Source organism: Coenobita brevimanus, chromosome 110 (genome assembly GCF_032717465.1).
Source record: "Coenobita brevimanus isolate Jiangsu-jjx chromosome 110, ASM3271746v2, whole genome shotgun sequence".
NCBI lineage: Eukaryota > Metazoa > Arthropoda > Malacostraca > Decapoda > Coenobitidae > Coenobita > Coenobita brevimanus.
The window spans coordinates 51060939-51084447 of record NC_137063.1 but is presented as its reverse complement, the minus strand read 5'-3'; the positions used below and the strand labels follow the sequence as shown (position 1 = coordinate 51084447).

Below are 23509 nucleotides of genomic sequence, written 5' to 3'. Positions count from 1 at the left end.
GACACCCTGTATCATGCTGGCCTGCCTACCTCACTCTGCCTGCCTCCCTCACCCTGCCTACCTCACCCTGACTAACTCCTTTTCATCCTCCCTTCCTCACCTTGCCAGCCTCACTGCCTGCCTAACCTTAGCTGCCTCATCCTGCCTGCTTAATCCGCGTTGTCTTACGCAGTCTGCCTCACCCTGCCTGCCTCATCCTGCCTGCCTTACCATGTTCACTTTGCCTCAGATATTCCCTTCTTCATCATCGTATCTCACACCGACCCATTCACCCTGCCTCATTCTGCCTCACCCTGCCTCACCACCGCTCCTCACCTGGCTCCTCGACTCTCTTTATGGCCTGTTCGACCTGTCCTTTGACCTGCCTCTCCTGAGTTATGACCTCATCTTCCTCTCTTCTTATCCCTAGTATTTCCTCCCCCCCCTCCCTCTCTCTCTCTCTCTCTGTTCTTAACCTTTCCTATTTTCCTCTTTCCTTCTGCCTCAATTTTTTTTTAAATCTCTCTCCCTCTCCTCCTATCCTCCTCCTCCCTCTCACTCTCGTTCTTCTCCTCCCTCCCTCCCCTCACAACTCCCTGGCTTACGTCCATGTTGTTCCCCCTTCGTATTTTATCGCTGTTATCCTTTTCCCTCCACCCATTTTCTTTTCTTTCTCTTACCCATATCCATTACTCTCTCCTTCACTTTTTTCCTTACGTCGCTTACACTTTCTCTCTTTTTCATTTTTTTCTTTTAACATTTCCTTTTCTGTCTCTCATACGCCTGTTTCTTCCTACACGTTCTTTTCCCCTCACCCTTCCATTTCATCCGTCACCCTATCACTTTCCTCCCATTTCAAAGACGCTTCCTTTTCTTTACTACCAGCCAGCGTCCCCCGCCACACTCGTCTTCCCTTCCCTTGACCATCTCACGCCAAAGTTACCAGTCACAGTGCGGTAAGATGTGCGTCGTGCTGAAGAACTCTGACAGTTTTCTCGTTACGGTCAGCGGGAAAGTTGACAATAACACTGTTTTTATGGGACGGCAACATGACAACTTCCCGCGATTTATCTCCAACGTTCGATGTCGATGATTGGAAGTTGTTCGGAAAGTTGTTCTTTACTTCCACTGTCATTCCTCTTTGCCTGTCGCCACTCTGTCTCTTCCATCATCACCCTTTCGTTTCGCCTTGAGTCTCTTTCCTCTTCACTCACCTTTTTCACTCCCCTTCCCTTCCACCATCGTTCTCCCTCTTCTCTCAGCCATCATCCTCCCTCCCTCCCTCATTTCTACCGCTAATTCTCCTTCTCTGTGTCCTCTTCCCCGTCTCCTTTCCAACACTCTCTTCCACCTTCCTCCCCTTCCTTCCCACATCCCATCTCCCTCGCCATCACCTCTCCTTTCCTCTGTTACCCTTCCTTCCCGTTTTACTATCCTTGTCGTGGACTGTTATAACAGGTATCGTAGTTATAATCTACCTTACAGCGACAGCAAAAACAACCAAAAAGCCTCGAAAGGATCTACATAGGTCTGCCACTTTTAATTTTTTTTTATTACTGTATTGCTCGGTTTCTTTTTCCTTCCCCCCCTGTTTTTTTAATAGCTCGATGCCATTCTTTAATTTTTTTTCATCAAATCACTTCAAATCTGACACACTTATTCCTTGGACAAATACCCCCAGACATCATTTCATTTTTTATTTAGGCGTTTTAAAGGGTTTTATAAGGATAAGATCACTAATACAAACACATAATTTTGAGATCATATATTCTTGCATGTTTACTAATCATTGCATTTTTCACCACCACTCATCCCCACTTTCTCCCTCTATCGCTTCTGCCCCAGCATCATCCTTCCCCTTCCTCTCCCCCAGCATCATCCTTCCTCCTCCTCTTCCCCTTGCCCTTTACGTTCCTCCACTACCATGCTACTCTTCTTCCCCTCCACCACCCGCGTCCTCATCACCGCTCCCCCCCACACCATTACCCCAACCCCCCCACACCCCACCCGCCTCCTCCACAAAGCTTTGATGTGTCTCGATGTTATTGGTCGTGATTGGAAGTTTCGGACGTTGCACACATTCGGCAGTCTTTCATCCTTGCGATTTTTCTGGTCTGTTTCATTTCGTGGCCGACGGATTTTTCGGGGAGTTTCGTGGAATTTAAAGATTTGTGAGTTATTTCCTTTTTAGCTGGAATTTTAATATATGGGAGAGTTAGTGAGGCATTTATTTACTTAGCTTTAATCTTCTTATAGGTGATGAGTTTTTGTACTAGGAACCGTGTATTTTTTTTTGGGGGGAGGGGCATTATTATTATTATTATTATTATTATTATTATTATTATTGCTGAGCTTTTCATCAGCCAGATATATTAATTTAACGTTTCTTAGGACAATCCGTATACAGTATGCTACAAAACTAGAGGATTTGACTGTCAATACTGTCATCGTCGTATACAGTATGCTACAAAACTTTAGAGAATATTTTTATCATCAGTACTATCATCGCTGCCCTTGGTATGTGGTATTAGTGTAATTGTTGTAATTGTTGTATTTCTGAATGCTGACTTTGTTGCTTCTAATACTACCATATAACTCTGCCGGCCTCATAGAGCGTCTGTTTTTATGTTATTGTTATACCAGACACCTTTATTCAGCCTACGGGATACATTTTAAGATGAAAAGATTAGAAACAGCCTCCATTAGCACAAGGGGTGAAGATTTTTATGGTATTGTTGACGTTTGCATTGCAGTTATTGCTATTGTTTGTGTTCTGTTGCTGTTGTCGTCATTGAACTAAAGGCGATGCCCTGAGAGAGAGATGGGGGGGGGGGATCCGTAGGTCGTGTAAAGGTCAGAGGTCAAGGCCACGCTGAATAAAAGGTACCACTTCCGCCATCCCCCACAGCCCGCCGTCCTCTTGAAGGGACCTTTAAGCCGCCACCTTTGACCTTTTGCGCCCGGGGTTATGGGGTCAGCTTGGCCTAGGTCAAGGGCGGGGGGTCGTAGTGTGTTCTTGGGGCCTCTTGTTCTTTAGTTCTGTTTTCTCTTTAAGGGTTTTCAATATCTCTCATACTTTGTTCTCGGGGCATTTGTTCTTCAGTTATATATTTTTTCATTAATTGTTCTTAATGTCAGTAGTCTGTTCTCCGTGCACTTGTCCGTAGGTTCTGTTCTTTCCTTAAGGGCTTTTAGTGTCTTCTGCAGTCTCTTCCTTTAATACTTGTTCTTTAATTCCGTTCTTTCTTCAGGGCTTTTTAATCTCTCTTAGCGTGTTCGTTGGGCATTTATTCTGTAGTTGGATACATTTTTTTTTTACCTTCTGCAGATCAGTGACGTCTTTTTAATTTTATTCTTTGCTGGCCAGACAGTACGAGTATTATCTAGGATAGGAGAACACTCTATTAGTAAATGAGGTAATGCTGGCTCTGTCTAAAGCTTTCTCATCGGGTAAGGAAGCTCCCTAACACCTTTTCCTAAGCGATTTATTTTATGTATTACGCCTGACTGTCCTCTTCCGTGTCACGTAAATCCGTCCAATATCTCCATACTCTGCATAAATAAATGACGTACAAGTGGATATTAACCAGTGTTATCCAAAAAATAAATCGCTACGGAAGAGGTGCTAGGGCGCGTCCATAACCGATGCGAGAATACTTGCCCAGCAGTTCAGGGTCAAGGAATAGATCATAAAATGCGTAAACGATTATAAAATGGAAAAGACGTCCTCTTGTTGAGAGAGAGAGAGAGAGAGAGAGAGAAAGAGAGAGAGAGAGGGAGAGAGAGAGAGTACAGTATTTGTGTCGCGGCGACATCGAGGGTGCCATGAGGGTGCCTAGTGACACCGTAATTATACCTCATTAATCTCGAGGTCATTAAAAACATCTCCAACCTTGAGAGATGTTTACAGAGTGTTTGTATTATTAAGAACTGCCTATCTGTTACTGGCGTGGTATATATGCGCTGCTTCTTCATAATTAATAAGCGTCGTTAATATCTTGTCGTACCCTTGAGACGTGTGTGTGTGTGTGTGTGTGTGTGTGTGTGTGTGTGTGTGTGTGTGTGTAGTAAACCTTGCCTCCTGCAGTCATCCACTCTCACTTAAGTCCACTACTTCCACGTCCAGGCATATCTACCACCACCAGAACCATACCTTGCAGCACCATCATCTACATACAACTACCCCTTCCAGCACCAACCATCCAACCATTGTATATAACTACCATGACCCGTTTCTACTCTCAAGTCTAACCATTCCTCAGACCACTTCGTTTTATATCTACCATTGTCCATTTCCATACATATAATGCCTACCCTTATCTACCTTTATCCACTACTATACAAACGTTATCTACCATTATCTGTTGCTTTTCTGCCACTGTCATTTGGAGCCTGTTTCCAGCGTCATCATCCATATTTAAACATCCATCCATCACTGTCCAGTCAAGCGTTATTTATCCACCATTATCGATTTCCATCCAAGCGCTATCTACCTGTAACTATCCATTTCCAACCAATCCTTCCAGCAATGTCAGCTCCAAGCATTATCAATTTACCATCGTCCATTTCCCACCACTATCCATCCATCCATTCTCTGTCCTACTGTTCTCACTCATATGCTTGAAATCCTGTCATTGCTGTCACTCACTTCACCTCATTGTCATGTCATTTCCATTTCCAATACCGTTATGTGCCATCACCCATTTCCATCTCTCTATCTCCACCATCTTTCTCTGTCTCCCTCAGTTTCATCTGTTTCTGTCCACTTCCCTCTCTCTCTCCCTCCAGTTTCACTTAAATTCTCTCCATTTCCCTCCAGACATTATCTTTCCTTTTATCATTCTGCGTTTCCCTCCATTTTCATCCATTTATTTCCATTTCCCTCCAGTTTCATCCAGTTCTCTCCATTTTCCTGCATTTCCCTCCGATATTGCCATGTTTCCATTGCCCTCCAGTTTTCCCCTATTTTTCTCCAATACCCTCCAATTTCACCCGCATCTCCATTTCTCTCCAGTTTTCCCCTATTTTTCTCCATTTCCCTCCAAATTCGCCCAGTTCTCTCCATTTTCCTCCGATAATGCCTTATTTCTCTCCATTTCCCCCCAGTATTCCTGCATTTCTTTCCAGTCCCTCCTATTTCTCTCCAGTTTCCCTCCAAGCATTATCTGCCACACTGTCCTCGCTCGTGTGCCTGATCTCCCGTCATCGCTGCCACTCACCCCGCCTTTCACTGTCACTGCACCAGCCACCCTTCCTCGCCCCCCTGTCACCCGCCCTTGCAATAACTTAGGCACCTGAGTGACGTGACGGCCGCGGCAGCTCATACATGCAAATAGTTCCAGGCCGAAGTTTCTATAGTTCATTATTTTGGCTTTAATGCCTTTTATTACCATGAGTTTCCCCCCCCCCCTAACTACTTCCAAGCGATTTTATTCAGTTTGAGGGAGATCTCTCGTAAAGGAGGGGTTCGCAACAGATAGGCCAGAGCAGCTCATATATGCAAATAGTTCTGGGCGGAGATTTATACCCATCTGCCTGTAGTACGGAGGGAATTAGTAAAACAAAAAATAAATAAATAAATAAATAAACTGCTGAGCATCCATTCGGCCGCATTTAAAAAAACATTGTTTTTGTAGTTCCATATAAAGTAATTGCTTTAGAAAACTCGGTATAAGAACTTTTTTCTAATGGTATTGGGAGGCGTGTTTCAGCAAATTTCTTGTCAATCAGGCATGTATGTGTATTTGTTCCCTGTCTACAAAATAATGGCCGAGCATGAGAGGGTCAGTCTCGATACATTTGCCTTTTTAAGTTCACTCCTTCCCCCCCCTCCCTCCCCATCCAATTCTTCCTCTTTCTCTCTTTCTTTCGACTTCCTGGTGACGAATCCGATTTTCTTTTTTTTCCTGTGTGCTTTCCTCGTAGCCAAACTGCTAAGCGTGACGTATATATACTGGTAAGTTGCTAAGTATGTTTTGTTTTTTGTAAATGTGTTTTAATGAAGCATTGCAAATCAACAGGTCTGGGTTGAGTATGCAGGTATTGTGTGAATATGCATGGAAGTTCGTCTTGTGTGTATGATGAGTGTACTAGTGTGTGTGTGTGTGTGTGTGTGTGTGTGTGTGTGTGTGTGAGTGTGAGGGGAGGGACAGATAATGAAGAGGGAGCTACCGCCAGGCGTGATCGATCCATTCTTTTATAATTAATGACATCACCTGTGCTAAGTGGATCACCTGATGTTAGCCTGCCTCACCCCTGCCTCGCCTTCTTTGCCTTCCCTAACCCCTTTCTCACCTCACCCCTACCGCTCCTCACGTCTGTCTTGCCTCGCCTTTGCGTCACCTCACCTCACCCCTACTTTTTCTTATTCCTGCCTCACCCTTCCTCTACTTCACCTTACTTCTGCCTTACCTCTGCCCTGCCTCACGTCTCCGTATCCCTTGCTCCATTTCACCCTTTCTTCCCTAATTCTTCCTCCCTCTCACCCTTCTCGCCTCATTTCACTCCGTCTCGTGTCACTTTTTTTCGCTCCTCATTTCAGTTCACCCCGCCTCACCCTTACCTTACTACTCTGCACTCCTACCTCACGCCCTCTTCACTTCTCCTCAACTGTTCCTCACCCCTACTTACCTCCTCACGTATACTCATTCCTTGCCTTTCCTTTCTTTTCCTTTGTCTCACCTCCTCGCACACACCCCTTCCTCACTTCTCCTCACCTGTACCTCTCCTTCCCTACCTCACCTTTCCTCATCCCTGTTTTTCCTCTCCTCACTTTTCTTTCTGATCTTTCCTGCCTAACCTACATTATAAGCCTTCATCTGCCTTTCCATTCTGCCTCACCTACATTCACCAGTTACTACCTACCCATTCTAACTGTCACACCACCCTGCCTAGCCCCCTTTTTCCTCCCCTACAGTCACATACATGTATCTGCCTAACCTCCGTGCCTTACCTTACCAACTCATTTCCCTGTCTCATTAATTTGCATCATCTACACTCACGAAGTACTCCCTAACCCCTTGTCTCACCATCCAGCCTCGGAACCTTTCCTTGGCTTACCTCATTTCCCTGCTTTACCTCTCTACCTCACCCTGCCTCACCCTCCTATCTCACCACCTTGCCTCAACTTGTCTCTCCTCCCTGCCTCACCAGCCTGCCCTGCCTCACCATGTTGCCTCACCCTCCTTCCTCACCAGCTAAACGCTTGTATACAGAAATCAATATATCAATACCTTCAATGAAATGGGCCTCTAACACACACATCCCCTCATCAGACCCTTCATTATCTCACCCTCCTCACAGTTCACCATAATAGTTCCAGTGCTTGATTCCAGTTCCTCCAGAGGCCTTCCAGTTTATTTCATAGGCTTTTTAGTTTCTTCCTTATTTTTTTAAGTTGTTTCATAGAGTTTTCTGTTAGTCAGGAAGCTTTCTAGTTCTTCCAGAGACATTCATGTATATTTCATAGGTTTTTCATTATATTTCTTGGGCATTCTGTTTTAGTTCAGTCCTTCCAGATTATATCATAGACTTTCCATTCACTTCTAGGGTTTTCCAGTTTATCTTATAGACTTCCCACTTCTTTCAGAGGCATTCTGGTTCTTCCGGAGGCTTTCCATTATGTTTCATAGGGTTTCAGATTTATTTTATTCCAGCTACTGAATTTCCAGTACACTGTTAAAGTTTTCAAGAATTTTCAGTGCAGGTGTTCCAGGTTAAGTTGTTCCATGCCCTTGTCGCACATGTTCCAGCCCAAGATCAAAATAACTTACCCAGAACACTAGCAAGCTCTTCCGGTTCCCCATAAGAGATTTCAGTGTTTCCAGTTCATCAATAAGGACATCCAGTACAGTAGTTCCAGATTATATTGTTCAGTGCTCTGCAGCATAATTTCCAGTTAAAGATCAACATTACCCACCCCCATTCCAGTCCATCCCCAGTATACTAAATTTTCCAGCACACCAATCAGCATTTCCAGCACAACATTTCCAGGTCAAGTTGTTCCATTCCCTTCCAGCACAGGTTCCAGTCTAAGAAGGTCAATTAGGAACGAGGAGGGGTAGGAGGGGCCTTGGTTGACTGACTATCAATGTTGAACCAGTCGAGTGAACAAGTGATTTGACGGGCCACTGAGCTTAGGCAGGGAGAGGCAGAGGCTGGAGAGAGAGAGGCAGAGATAGGCAGACACTTGAGGAAGAGGCAGAGGTAGGAGGATGAGGCAGAGGAAGGTCTAAATTGCAGGTAAAGGCAGAGGCTGTAGGGTGTGAGGCAGAGGAAGGTAGAAACTTGTGGGAGGGGTTGAGGTAGGAGGGTGAGGCAGAGGGAGGGAGAAACTTGAGGGTGAGGCAGAGGTAGGAGGGTGAGGCAGAGAGCGGTAGAAACTTGAGGGAGAAGAAGAGGGGAAGGAAAGGCAGAGCTGGAGAGAGAGAGAGAGAGAGGCAGACACGCAGGGACGATACATACTCTCACCCTCTCGTACTTCTAGCACACTTTACTCTTCCTTATTTTTTTTCCTCCTGTTTCTCATTTCATTTAATATTTATATCACTTGCTTTCCCTAGTCTTTCTCTTATTTCCAGTGTTCCACTCTTGTTCCTATTTACCATACTTCTCTCTTACCCTCTTTCCCCCTCCAGTTCCACCTTTTCCTTCCATTCTCCCCCCTTCACTTCCCCTCTTCCTGTATTCTTTTCACCCTTTCCCTTACTCTCTTTCCTCTCTCCGTTCCTCTTTCCCCCTCCCTCTTATCTTCCACTTTCTTTACTCTTCTCTCATCCCCTCTTCATTCCCCTCCTCCTTTTCTTCTCAGTCCCCTTCCCTCCTTTCTCTCTCTTCCCTCTCTCATCCACTCCCCCCTCCCACGTATTCTCCTTCTTCCATTATTGTATTTTTCCTCCCCTCCTTCTCCCCTTCCCAATCCCCCCCATCATAAACGCTCTCTCTCTCTCTCTCTCTCTCTCTCTCTCTCTCTCTCTCTCTCTCTCTCTCTCTCTCTCTCTCTCCTTTCCTTTCCTTTCCTTTCCCTCATAAAACTCTCCCTCTTCCCTCCCTTCTTTTCCCCGACTTTCCCCTCCCCTTCCCTCCCTCTTTAACCGCCCCTCTACTCTCCAATCAGAGAGTTATTTTGAGTTCCTCCCTTCTCCCTCTCCCTTCTCTCCCTCCCCTTCCTCCGTTCCCTTCCCTTCCCTCCCTATCCTTCCCTCTCTCTCCCTCTTTCCTCCCTCTCCTTATTTTCACTTTAAATAGGCAAACAGTTGTCGCTGGGATTTTGAGGTGACTTTTATGTTTCCTCCTCCTCCTCCTTCTCCTCCTCCTCCTCCTGAGTCTTTTCCCCCAGCTAATTGCTTTTTTGTTTGTTTGTTTACCTAACATTTTAATCCTTTGTGTTTTTCCAATTTCCTCTCACAGTTTTTTCTTCTTCTTTTTTTTGCCCCTTTTTCCTTCCAGTCCTACCAAATTTTTTCCCTTTTCCTTCATTACCCTACCCGAGTTTCCTTCTCTCATATTTACTTTTTGCTGTTCATCGTCTCTTGCTTTCTCTCTCTCTCATTTTCTTTTGCTTATTGTCTAATTCCTGTTTTATCCCTTACTTCTGTAGTTCTATAGTTCCTTCTGTTCCGTGTTGATTTTTCGCTTTTCTGTTTCTCTTCCTGTTCGTCTTCCTCCTTTATCGTCATCATTGCTGCCCGCTCCTCGGCACAGTAAAGTTGCCTTATATTTATCGTATCCTTCTTTCGTTCTCTATATCCTGATCGCCTCTCTCTCTCTCTCTCTCTCTCTCTCTCTCTCTCTCTCTCTCTCTCTCTCTCTCTCTCTCTCTCTCTCTCGCCCATCCCATTATCTTCCTTCCCTGGTTATTCTTGGCCCTGCCTCGCTGTTTCGCGGAACAATTTATTGCGGCGTCCCGAGAGAGAGAGAGAGAGAGAGAGAGAGAGAGAGAGAGAGAGAGAGGCCCATAAAACACCTCTCGTTGCACTATACTCCCCTTTATTCTGCAATCAAGCAATTTACAGCATCATCATCAACATCAGACTGGACAGGCATTTGAAATAATATTCATCTTTTGACGCCTTTTTTCGTGTTCTATTTTATTCTTGCGTCCTCATGACAAATTTTCAGAAGATTGATTATTTGAATATTTATTTTTAAGTGGCAATTAAACACTTCATACACAAATTAGAAAAAAATATTGACACACACACACACACACACACACACACACACATCATATTAAAAAAAAAATGTATTCAGTTATAAGTAATTCTTTTCAGGTTTGTTTATCTTCTTAATTGGTTTAGATCCTTTATGAATGTATTCCCGGCCTTCTTTAACCCTCCATCCCCCACCAGTCTCCCACGCACGCTGTTTTGTTTATATCGTTACCATGGCAACTGACGCGGCCCACGCCAGCTGATTTCACACACACACACACACACACACACACACACACACACACACACACAGATGGTCCTCCCCTTGCCTCATCCCTTTCCCCTCTCCCCTTCCTTTCCTTCTCTCTTCGCCTCCTCCTTTCATTACCTTTTCTTCTTCGTCTTTCGCTTTTCCTTAATTTTCTTATGCTCTCTTTCTCTCTCTCTCTCTCTCTCTCTCTCTCCCTCTCCCTCTCTCTCTCTCTCTCTCTCTCTCTCTCTCTCTCTCTCTCTCCCCACATTTCCCCTTTTAATTCCAGGTTTCTCCTCATCTTCCTCTCCCTCTTCGTATGTTCTGTAATCTTCCTGCTATTCACTCTGGCAACTCTTTTTCCTCTCTCTCTCTCTCTCTCTCTCTCTCTCTCTCTCTCTCTCTCTACTCCTTTTCCTCCACCCATCTCTTTCTTCCTCCTCCTCCTTTCTTTCCACCTTCTCTCTCCCACCTCCCCTCTCTCACCGCCATCCCTCCACCCCTCTCCCTCTCGTCTTCTTCCCCTCCATCACTTCTCTCCTTACCTTCCTCTCTCTCCTCCTCCCTCTTTGTCTCTCCTCTCTCCCTTCTCCTTCCCCTTCTCCCCTGCCTATCGTCTCTTTCACTGTTTCCACCGGCCTACCCTCCTTGCTAATACTTTTTCCATCTGCCTCACCTTCCCTTCCCTCTCCCCCTTCTTCCCCTCCCTTTTGTCCCTTCCCCCTTCCCCTCTCCCTTACTCTTCATCTCCTCCCCGCCTCTCTCCCACACCCACACCAGCACATCAAAGACTCCCCAATTAGTGGTTCAGACACTGCTAAAAAAAAGTAACACTTACGAGTATTGCACCATTGTTGCAACATTTCACTGTTATTATCGGGGCATAAACGCTTGAAAGGAATTTTGACCTTGATGGTGTAGTAAAGGAAATAGGATCATAAAGCTTCTTCTGCGCTTAGCCTCTTTGCGGTTAATTGTCAAAATAGTCCCTGTATTAATCGTTAGACATAAGTGTGTGGCGTGACGGCTGTTTTTGCTTTGATCATCTTATCTTCATCTCATGGAATAGTCTTCTATATAAGAAACAGCCCCATAAGGTACCATTAGGTCTGTTGCCTTTTTCCTTTGTACTCCAGCAGTCCATATTAGTTTCGCTGCAGGAAGCGAACATGCACAGGCATATGAGAGGACATACCACCACCATTCACTTTATTCTTTATTGCACTACCACTACTGATGGTTCATATCATTGTCACTACTTCATTTTCACTTCACTACCAGGGCTTCTTCATTATATCACTGCTTTTCCATTTTCTGTATTGCATAACCTCATTTACTTCTTCCTCTCACTGCCTCTGTTTCCATTCTCAGGGGCAATTCTCCCCTCTCAACCTCAGTGTAGGATTGCATGTCAGAGTCCAGAGACTGTCAGTCCTCGGGTTGAAAAATGTTGACTGATGAGGTAAAGGAGGTGGGCGTCGGGGGGGTTGGGGATGATGGGGTGCGGTGATGTTTGGGTAGGGGTAGGGATGGTTACGGTGGGGGTGGGATGATATATGGGGTGGGGATGGTTGGAGTGGAGGTGGAGTGATGTTGGGTTGGGGTGAGGAGAGTCAAATCACCTCGAGAATGGAAACCTCCCCTCTCCCCTCCATAGTCCTTCCTACTTCCCCACTGCACAGCGTAAGTGGCGAGGAAGCGATTCTGTGGTGGTGCAGGAGAGCGCCTTCATGTTGTGGCACCGATATGATAAGGCGGTGGAGCTGCCTGGTTATACAAGCACTAAGAGAGGTCATGTGGGGTCAGGTGACGTCATAGGTTAAATGAGGTTAAGTACGTAAAATAAGGTTAAGTTATACAAAGGTAGATAGGGAAGGTTATATTAGATGAGATAGAGGTTAGATTAGGTTAGGTTAGATTGCGGTAGGATAGATTAGCTTAAGAGAGGCTATGTAGGCTGGCTGAAGTAAGATCAGCTGAGGTCAGACGGTTTAGGATGTTAGATTAGGATAGGTTAAGTTAGGTTGGGTATAATAAGATAGATTTAGTTAAGGTTAGATGAGGTCATACAAGTCAAGTTTGGTTAAGTTACGTCAAGATAGGTTATGTCTTAGTGCCAAGTGACGTCATAGAAGGGTCAAGTGAGGTGAATCGCAGCCAGACACATGACCTAGGCTAGATTTTTTTTCTTTAGGCTACACACATGTCAGCACAGAGGCCTTGTGTGTGTGTGTGTGTGTGTGTGTGTGTGTGTGTGTGTGTGTGTGATGTACTCTTGGAAACCTCTCAGTCCGTCTTCGTTCGTCTTCATGTGTGTATATTAAGAAATTTATGTGCGTACCTTACAACTGTGTGTGTGTGTGCGTGTATGTGTGTGTGTGTGCGTATCGGGCTTCCTTGGAACTCATGAATCAAGTGTGTATTATTAATGCCCAAGTCACAGCAAGCGCCGAAAACGTAATGGAGATCAGAATGCTGCGTTGATCCTCTCTGTTCTTGCTTTCTTACATTTTTTTCTGATAGACTTTTTCGTCCGGCGATTTTCTTTCTGATTTTTACCCTTCTAACATTTATTATTCGTTTTTCATTTTCACTTTTTTGTCAGGTACTTTTTTCAGCAACTTTCTGTTCATTTTTTTTTTTTTTCGTCTGCCGTTTTTCCGTCAACATATACTTCGTCCAAGATTTAGTTCTCCAGAGTTTTTCGTCCATCGTTTTTCCATTGCAAAATATTTCTGGTTAGTTTCTCTTCCCGACGTTTAGTCTGATCGTCGTTTTTCGCTCTGATGTGTATTGCAACTATTAACCCTCCGTCTCGTATGTTTACCCTTTTATTCCTTTATCTCTGTTTGATTAGTTGCCCCAGAGAGAGAGAGAGAGAGAGGGAGGGAGGGAGAGAGAGAAGAGTTAAGAAAAGGGTGGGGGTGCTAGCGTGTCTCCTAGATTGACCCCATTGATCACCTGCCTCTATTATGACAGGTATGAAGCCTAACCTGTCTCATGATAGCCCCGCCTGCCTCATCTCATATCAGCTCATCTTATCTCATCTCATCTCAGCTTATCTCATCTCATCTCATATTGTCTCTGTTTCCCCTCATCTTTTTTCATTCTCTTTTCACTCTCTTATTATCTCATCTCCTGCGCGGTATTCTTTCCCTTCTCCCTCTCCAATCGCTCTCCCTCTCCCTCCCCCCTTCCCTTCCCTTCCCTTCTCATCTCTCCCCTTCCTCCCCTTCCCTTTCTCCCTACCTTTTCCCCTGCCACCCCTCCCTTTCCCCCTCCTCTCTTTCCCCTCCCCGTCTTTTCCTCCCACTCCCTGCTCTTCCTCCCTCCCCACCCCTTTCCTCTCATCCAGACAACAAATCACCCACATTTTCCCCCACTCTCATCTCATCATCATTACTCTGACCCTCACGCCCACCACACGATTTACCTTTAATCATTCTATTTTTCGATTTCCTACATATAGGGGCACGCGAATATAACACACACACACACACACACACACACACACACACACACACACACACATTCTATAAGTATATGGAATTGTATAATAATATTATGATAGAAGTCGGGACATTACAAGTGTTCTTTTTTTTTTTAACAAGAAACGTCTTGTGATTCTCTCTCTCTCTCTCTCTCTCTCTCTCTCTCTCTCTCTCAACTTCTATTTTAAGCTAGCCAATGTTTACGGTCGAAGCCTGGATGTCACCTGCCCATTTTCTATCTCGTTTTCTATTTCTGATTCAGGTCAGGTTATTTCCACTTTCAGTGATTATTAGACGGCGATTCTGGGTTTCTTACGTGCCGGAATGAGAGGTCGTAGCTCCTGTTTTGGGAACGAATGCAATTTTCTTTCATTTCGTCCAGCTTTCGTTCGTTTTCGTCCCTTTCTAATTGTTTTTTCGTTCGTTTTCGTCCTTTTCTAATTTTTTGACCGCTGGATGATTTGCACAAGCACCCCCCCTTCCCTTCGATGACAGGGAGATGTAGGGGCAGGAAGAACTTTAGACATGTACCATACAACTGTCTATCTCAGCTTTCTTCCCCTCTGACTGTATCCTTTTAATAACAGCAAAAGCAGAATCAATTCGTCCTTTATATTTACCTGCCGTATTCTTTTCACACCTGCCTGGTCTTCAGCGACGTCGTTCCCCCGAGTGCTGGGGGCGTGTAATGAATGGATTGAATGGTAGAAGTGGATCTAGAAAAATGAATACAACGTGAGAGAGAGAGAGAGAGAGAGAGAGAGAGAGAGAGAGATGAAAAAGGAAGAATACGCGTAAAATAAGAAACTGAAGAGTGAAATGAAATGGCAAGGGAAAATTAAAATATTGGTAGATAAATAAATAGATAAACAGATAGCTGCATAGATGGACACTGACACACAGTCTTCCTTTAAAAGACACACACACACACACACACACACACACACACACACACACACACACACACACACACACACACACACACACACCGCACGCAAACAATGACCTCTCATGACCTCGTGTACCCTCCAGGTCATGCACACGGAAGGTTTGGTGGGTTTATGACAGCATGGGCTCACGAAATTATTAATACATTATCTAGTGATGACCTTACCAGCGCGCCTGCATCATGTATTAGCACGCCACCCTTTCATGTTATGGCGTTGGGAAAAATAACTAGGGTGTATAACAGCGATAAGGTATACTGATAGTAACTAGATATAATGCTGGTGACACAGTACCATTATACGGTAACAGTCGTAGTTGCAGCTCCAGGCAGCACTGGACTGCAGGCCAAAGCTCTTTTACAGTCCTTCACTCTCCTGTCTGAGGACAGGGAGGGGATTGGGGGACGTTTGTATAACCGGGCAGCTCCTTCGTCCGTTCCTATCGGTGCCACCACATGAAGGCGTCCCTCTCCAGCACCATCATCATAGTGACAAGGTACAGCAAGTGACATACGCAATATTTAACCCTTAGACATCGTGCAGACCATTCCTCAGTGGCGAGCAAACTTTCTCGTATATTACGGTAGAGTAAAACAGACATGTCTACTTCGGAGGTATAAGAGACACAAAAGTATGTAACATATCATCATATTGTGGCCTGGCGAGCACGTAAACTGTTTTCGACACACCTTGCATGCCATAGCTCTGGAAGAGTATCAGTGACAGTGGTATAAATCATACTGAGGGCCACGTAACAGCAGACGATGCATGTTTGGAGAGCTTTGCATTCTTCTCCGAATTTGAGTCTTCTTTCAGAATATTAACTCGAACCCATATATATTTTTATGCGATTGAATGATGTCCAAGAATCCTTTTCCACTCCCTCAAGAAATTAAAGCTGATTTGACCGAGTATAAAAAGCACCAGAATTTTTGGAGTAACTTAAAAACAAATGACAACCGCTGGCGTCAACTGAAACCTCTTAAATTCGGTATCCAGTATCCCTTAGCCTCGAGATTTCCATCAGCATTTTTTTTTACCGACATATAATATTATCTAACGATCAGTTGCCATCTTTTAAACCCATATATTGCTTGCAGAGCGTTGGGTGTCCCCTAATCCCTTCCATTTCCCCAGGAAACTAATTTGAACTGCTGAGTAGAACTGACAATCGCAGCAAGTAATCGTAGCCTTTCCAACCTCGGCTTACCCTGTCAACAATTCTCCCTCTCTTTATACCGGTGTATTATTTTGTGGCGATTACATACCGTCAGCTGTAGAGAGCTATATGAGAGAGGGGGGGTGTATGACTGGGGGGAGGGCAACGAAATGGCAGGGGACAGAGCAACATGGAGGAGATTTGTTTGAGGCCACCCCCCGACGAGATTAAGGCGTCTGGCTATAGATAGATAGATTATTTACCGTCCACCAATTCCCTGCCATCCCGCGGAAAAATGTCATTGTGTGGAGGGAGCAATAAACTGAGTGACAGCAACGTAAAAGCCCCATAAAGGAATGAGGAGGGGCGCAAGAAGGAAGGGGAGGGCGAGGGGAAGCCACCTGTAGTTACCACACAAGGTTGTCCTGTAGGTAAATAGGAGACTTCGTACCACCTTCCTATTGCCGATTTATTATGCATCATACACCTACTTATTCTCTCTGATATTATATAAATATTGATAGTATCGACATAGACTGCCACAGTTAAGTACTCGGGGATAAAAAGGAGTAAAGTGTAAAATAAGTCGCCGAGGAAGAGGTGTTTGGAGTCTCCTCTGTCACCTGGAATCACAGACGCCAACTCCCTCGGCTGTGGTGGAAGCTGGTTGTAAGCAGGAGGTGGAAGTAGATGGGATGATGAAAATAAAAGCCTAGTAATTGTCTCTGTCGTCGTCCCTCCCCCATCATCAACATCATCATCTTCATCATCATCATCATCATCATCATCATCATAAACTTCCATTTCCACCCCTCGCCCCACTACTGCTCCCCCACCCCTCAATGCATTGATTAACTATTCGTCCCTCGCAATCTCTCCCTTTCTTCTTTCCCCCCACCCGTCCTTCGTTGAACCCCCTATCTCTTTTTTCCCCTCCATCTCTCCTCATCCTTCTCCTTTTTCCCCCCTCTCTTCCTTCCTCCCCCTCTCTCTTCCACCTTCCCTTTCCATCTCCCATCATCCCCCTCCCATCCTTCTCCTCTCTTTTCCACCCTTCATCTCCCTCTCCCATCCCTCTTCTACTTGTCCTATCTCCCGCCTCCACTCATCCTCTCCCTTTCTCACCCTTTCATTTCCTCCCTCTCCCACCCTTCCTACCTTCTCCCTCTCGTCTCCTCTCCCATCTCCCTAATTCCTTTCCTCCCCTGTCCTGTCCTCTCCCTCCCTGCCTCCCTCTCTCTTCCTCTCTCACTACCTCTCCCTGCCCCTCTCCCTCTCCGTCTCCCTTTCCCTCTCCCTCTTTTCCTTCCTCCCTCCCTACCTCCCTCTCCCTCTTGTCTTCTCCCTCCCATACCCCCTCCCCCCTCCCTTTAGCAGATTAGCGAACATTTGCATAGAGATTTTCCGTTTTATAATTTGCGTATCCTGACATGATTAATGGAGAGAGAGAGAGAGAGAGAGAGAGAGAGAGAGAGAGAGCCGTATTCATCGTCGACTTTTTTGTATACATTTTAATACTCTCCTGTATACAGTATTACTCACCTCTTATTAATATCGACGTGAATTCCATAAATAACAAACGAGAGATTTTTTTATCGTATCATAATTATGCAGAAATAGTAAATGTACATCGGAGTGGAGGGGTTTTGGTGTTTGTGCTGTGTTGTGCTGTGTCGCGGTGCAGATATCCTAACTTATGCGTTACGTGGTTAGTATGAACGTGTAGAGTTGTGGTGCAGGGTGTCACGGTGTTGTGTTTCAGGTGTGGGAGGGAGAGGTGTTGTGTTGTGTTGTGCTTCAGGTGTGGCAGAGAATGTTCAGGTGTTGTGTTGTGCTTCAGGTGTGGCAGAGAATGTTCAGGTGTTGTGTTGTGTTTCAGGTGTGGCAGAGAGTGGCGGGAGGGAGGTGGACCTGATAGAATCGCTACAACTGTGGAACACCAGCTACTCTGGCCTCACTGTCATACCAGGACCCAGACCCATCGCCCCAGCCATCTTCCTACAAGGTGATAAACTCCACCTGCTTCTGTTTGTTATTAATGCTTTGATTTTTTCTGCCTTCTTATACGAAAATGTTATGTAGTTCTTTTGATCATCACCACCCTACACACACACACACACACACACACACACACACACACACACACACACACACACGTTATTTGTATATACAGTACATAAATACAACGTGTGTGTGTGTGTGTGCGTGTGTGCGTGTGTGTGTGTGTTTTCTCAAGGCTACGGTGCACGGTCCTGATGGAAAATACTCATAACCATGTATAACACTCGTATATACTAATTGCACCGAACCTGCCCTTACCTAACCTAATTCAGCATCAGTTAACCCAACCCAACCTCATCAAATCTAAACCGACTAAATTTAACCCAGTCTCAAGTAATCACAAAATACTTGGTCTTATCGAGCCCCCACCCCCAATTGGAATGACCTAATGGAACTTAAATTAATCCAACCTAATCTAACAGCCTCTCCTAGCCCAGTCTAACTATATTTAACCTCACATAATCTTCACCTAACCTGCTTATATCTAAATTAATCCATCCTAACCACACATAACGTAACCTAACCATATCTAAACTGACCTAATATCCCCCAGTCTCACTTAACCTAATCATATATGTAGAGTAACCAAACCCAGTCAAACCTAAAATGACCTAATCCAACCATACCTAACACAGCCTAACCTAACCTTATACAGCATAAACCCAACCTAAACACATCGAAGCCGACGTATTCTAACCCAGTCTAACCTAATCCGGCTATACCCAAGCAAACTGAACCCAACCGAACCTAAAATGACCTACTCCAACCACACCCAGCCTAACCTAACTTCATATCGGCCATGTGAAAGTCTACGGATGTCACACTCACAGTTTGGCATGTTGTGTGCAAATGGTTTTGTGTGTGTGTGTGTGTGTGTGTGTATGTGTGCGTGCGTGCGCTCGCGCTTGTGTGTGTCAGCATGCGTGCATGTATGTGTGTGTGTGTGTGTGTGTGTGTGTGTGTGTGTGCGAGCGCGTCCATGCATGCGTACATGTGTGTGTTTGTATGAGCCAGTGAGTGAGTAAGTCAACGAGTGTGTGTGTTATATATATATATATATATATATATATATAGTTCTTGTTTAGCTTGGCCCTCTTCCACTCTCATTTCCTCCTGTTGTGTTCATCCCTGCTTCTCCTTTGCATGTAGGTGAGAGTCGTGAGGTGCGTGTGCCCGAGGGAACACTGTCAGCCGCGGCGGCTTTACTAAGCGTTGCCCGAGAGTTCACCGTGATGGCTACAGTGCAACAGGAAGATCGCAACGCCGGCACCATCCTGGCCTTCTCTCGTGGCAACCAGAGATACCTGGAATTGCAGTCCTCGGGTCGCAAGGACGAAATACGCCTCCATTACATCCACAACGGGGCCGTCCACGTCGAGACCTTCCCCTACCGAATCGCCGACCAGCGCTGGCACAAGGTAGGAGGGAAACAACCACACTTTAAGCACAGAACTTAATATTGCCGTGTATTTCTTTAAAGCATATTTGTAAGATATTCTTTAATAACAGGGAGTTAGAGAGGTAGTTTCCAGTAGTAGTGTTAAGTGGTATCTGAGAACTTGAGAGGATAACTGCAGTACGCCGGTTGGCCCATGCTAGGCAGCTCCTAGAAGAGTAACTGAACTACTAGGATGAAATTAGGATAGCAAAGAAGAACTGAACTGTCCTGGCACTAGAACTGTGATGTGCGGAACTACCAGTTTGACTCGTTCCCTCAAGCAGTGGATGATTACATATAAAAAACAAGGATGGTTATTTGTTGTTGCATTTAAATTCCATGGACTCTGAGCATATAATATTGTGTCTATCATGTTGAATACCGCCAGCCCGAGGACTTATTTTTGTCTTATATTCTTGCTACATCCAGACCATTTTATTCACCATATGGAAGACTTTTGGGAACAGAGTGGCCTTCATTAATCCCCTCATCATTAGAGTCACTCCCAGCTTACCATGATACTCTGGCATTAGAACCTTCGTAGCAAGTATACACTAAATGAATACGTCATCGGAATAAAGTTGTCAAAAGGCAGCCACAGCCACTATATTCCACCCCGATACATTGTACTTGACAACACTACCTGAGAAATGTGTTCGATATTGACAATGTTAGTCTCTGAGGCCCAGTGGGTCATGTTCTCTTTGGCTTAGATTTCGTATGGCCTCTTCTTTAGCCATTGATTTTACATATTGTACCTAAATATCCTCATGTATGTTGTTGATGCAGACTATATCAGTATTAAGAAAATGTAAACGACATAAGAAAAGTAAGCTGTAGCGAACAGGGCCTACATGTCCGTCACTTGTCCCTCAGACCATTCAAAGACATTCGACCCAGCTGACCCCACTCAGTGTAGCAATAGTAGTCAGCAGAGGAAACTGAGGAGAACGGGTGAAACAATACGGTAATGAGGAGTTATGTACTGGGGAACGTTTGATCACAGGCTTGCCAGATTTCTCATTATGATCCCAGATTAATCACCTTTTGGATTTTCAGTGATTTTTCATGAAAACTAGGCCTTAAAATTTTTCGTTGATTAAAAAACAAAATTTGAAATACTGGAATTTCATTCACCTTAGTTCACTACTCTCCACTCCCCTCTTGAAATCCTGCTGGATAGCCCTCATATTGATAGCCCCATAAGCCTGTATTGACGAGTTATGTTTAACACGTAAGTAGTACACTTTTCTTTCCCGTAACAGAGCAACTTTCATTTTTCTCTCCTAAAAGTAGAATTAGTTTTTTTTTTTTTTTTTAATTTACAATCTTTAATTACCATTCAGCTCAAGCTCCAACACTACAGGGAACATTGTCACTTAAGGCCAAGCAGGAGAGTAGAACAGTGGCTTTCTGCCTGGGGGTTGCGAGGACTTAGAGGAAGAATAGAGTGGCATGAGCGGTGTCTGGTTATAGATAGATAGGTAGATAGAGATTGAAAAATGTGTGTGTGTGTGTGTCACGAGAAACCTATCCATCTGTCTATTGCCAGACGCCTCAATCCCATACAGGGTGGCCACAAACAAATCGCCTCCACGTCACCCTGTCCCCCACCATTTCAGTGCCCTGCTCCCAACTCACACTCCCCTCTCTCATATACCTCTCCACTCAGGACTGGACAATCCCCCGTCATTCTATGAATATAGTTATTATTAATTAATCAATACTTTAATAACTATATTTCAGGGGAATCCATCAGAGTCTATGTTCAATAGCGTAGGCTTTGGATATTATTTATTAGTTGCACCTTTGGCCAATAATTAACTTGTTTCTTCATCGCTGCAGCCGCCTTTGAATTATAATCGAGCGTCACCCATAACTGTCTTCATTAATGACGGCGAATTGTCTTGCTATTGCTGTGACAGGGAATTGACTTGACTTGACGAGAAGTTAGTGACCGTGTTTTTGAAGGCTGACAGAGGGAATGCTTAAGCAACACTATTCAGATCATTGTTAGGAGGTTGCTTCAGATGCACTGTAACAAGCAAAACTCACAACTGTCTTGTAAGTTAATTTATTCACTTTAATTTGATGGAGATATTTATCCTTTTGTTGATTATTTTCCATAACTAAATGACAAAATTAGACACCTGTGTCTCTACATCCTTTCCATAGCACATCTTTGAACTAGCACCATATTTTACGGTAGTTGTAATCTCTTGCAGTAGCTCAGCCTTCAAGATGAAGAGATGGCAATTTTATGCCAAGTTTAAGTGAATAGAGTATAGTAAATTTAGCTGTGTGCTTGGTCTTTGGCTAGGTGTCTGTGGTGGTGAGTGGTACGTTCCTGGAGGTGTGAGTTGACTAATAAAGACTAGCAATCCATTCAGCTGTGTCATACAGTACCTGTAGTAGTGAGTGGGACCTTGTTGGAGTGGAAGGACCGATGAAGATACATCAGTCATTCTGTCCATCTGTCTGTCTATCTATCTAATTTGTCAATAAATATAGATAGATTGAGATATATTATCCAATAAATGTCCATGATGAAAGTATGAGTGGATTAATAAAGATTAATTTTTTTCTTTTTTAATAGGTATCTGTGGTGGTGAGTGGGACACTGCTAGAGGTGTGGGTTGACTGTTCCCGTGTGTACCGCCGCCTTGCCCCGCCCCCTGCCACCAACCTCACTGCCCTTGCTGCCCTCGCCCCACCCCTCGACCCAGCTGACCCCACTCTGGCCCAGGACCCTGCCGTGCGAGATGCCCCCATGGCTCTGTATCTTGGACAGCGCAATGCCAAGCACTTCTTGTTTAAGGTAAAGAGACTTTTTTTGTGTGTGTGTTATATCAGTGCATTATTTCATCCTGCAGTATGAATTCCTTGAACCTGATAACTTATATACAGTGTTCAGGTAGATCTCATTATACGAGCATCCACTATATGGGAAACCGATGATACGAGAATGAGCAACTTAGACCCAAATTTAGTTATATGAGCATTGTCACTTAACCTAACCCTGTTTTTCTCATAAGTTATGTCCTTAAGTGAGTTTCACAAACCTTTTTTTTTTTTTTTCATCTCTGTTATACGAGTATCTGCTGTCTGAGTGGTTCTTCATTAGCATATCCCACTTGTATAATGAAACCCACCTGTATATACATTTGCTATAATGTCATTCTTAACTGTCTCCATACAGTTTCATTTCACCTCCCATATTTCATGGGGTAAGTGAATCTGTTCAGTCCACAAAGTCTTTTCTAATCAAAGCAGAATTGTTTGGAGATACTGTAATAAGAATAAAGTGAAAATTGCTTCATCAAACTCAAGGTACAGTATTTAAGTTTATCAAAAAAGTATGAGCTCCATGAAATTTACATTTAAGAAATTATTTGGCAGATTTCTTGTGCTGCTGGTTCATGATCAGAAATAGACATACATCATCTGACTGAAAGGGTTAATGTTTTATGACATGGTTGATGAATGTCCTGACAAAGACTTGTGTTTCTAGGGAGCCCTACAGGATGTGCGGCTGGTGTCAGGTGCTGTTGGGTATCTGCTGCAGTGCCCTCAGGCTGATGCTGAGTGCCCCACTTGTGGACAGTTCCAGATCCTGTCTGATCAAGTCAACCAACTTCAACAGCTTGTTTCACAATTATCCACTAGGGTGAGTGTCAGCATGCATTGCACATGGATTTCTGTTCACAGAATTGCCCTCTTGACTTTTCAAGGTACAGTTGTAACAGTATAGTACAGTACTTAAGTGCATCATATATATCATAATGTACCATGGCTACATTCCATGTGGGGTTTAGCGAGTAAGTGTTTCCTACAAGCAGCAAGGAAGGGCGAGTGAAATGAAGCCTCTTCTGGGCAGTGCTTGCTGTGCTTTACCAACAGGGAAACAGATGGCTTAATATAGCAATCTTCATCTCTGTGCTGAGAAAGATTTCCCTGAAGCAAGATAAAGTTATCTGGGGACAGCAGCTTAAATAAACAAATAAAGACATAATTGTCCTGAGAGGGTAAAATG

At 44.4% G+C, this 23509-nt stretch overlaps 1 protein-coding gene across 1 annotated transcript in view; it reads left to right on the top strand.

The window, feature by feature from the left end:
* The window catches only part of LOC145417597 (protein kinase C-binding protein NELL1-like), a 144525-nt gene that overhangs the window by 105390 nt on the left and 15626 nt on the right, over nt 1-23509 (top strand). Inside the window, exons 2-5 of the mRNA XM_080286302.1 lie at nt 17740-17982; nt 19188-19456; nt 22073-22294; nt 22988-23143. Coding sequence (XP_080142428.1) covers nt 17740-17982; nt 19188-19456; nt 22073-22294; nt 22988-23143 — 890 coding nt within the window. The remainder of the gene's footprint in view (nt 1-17739; nt 17983-19187; nt 19457-22072; nt 22295-22987; nt 23144-23509) is intronic.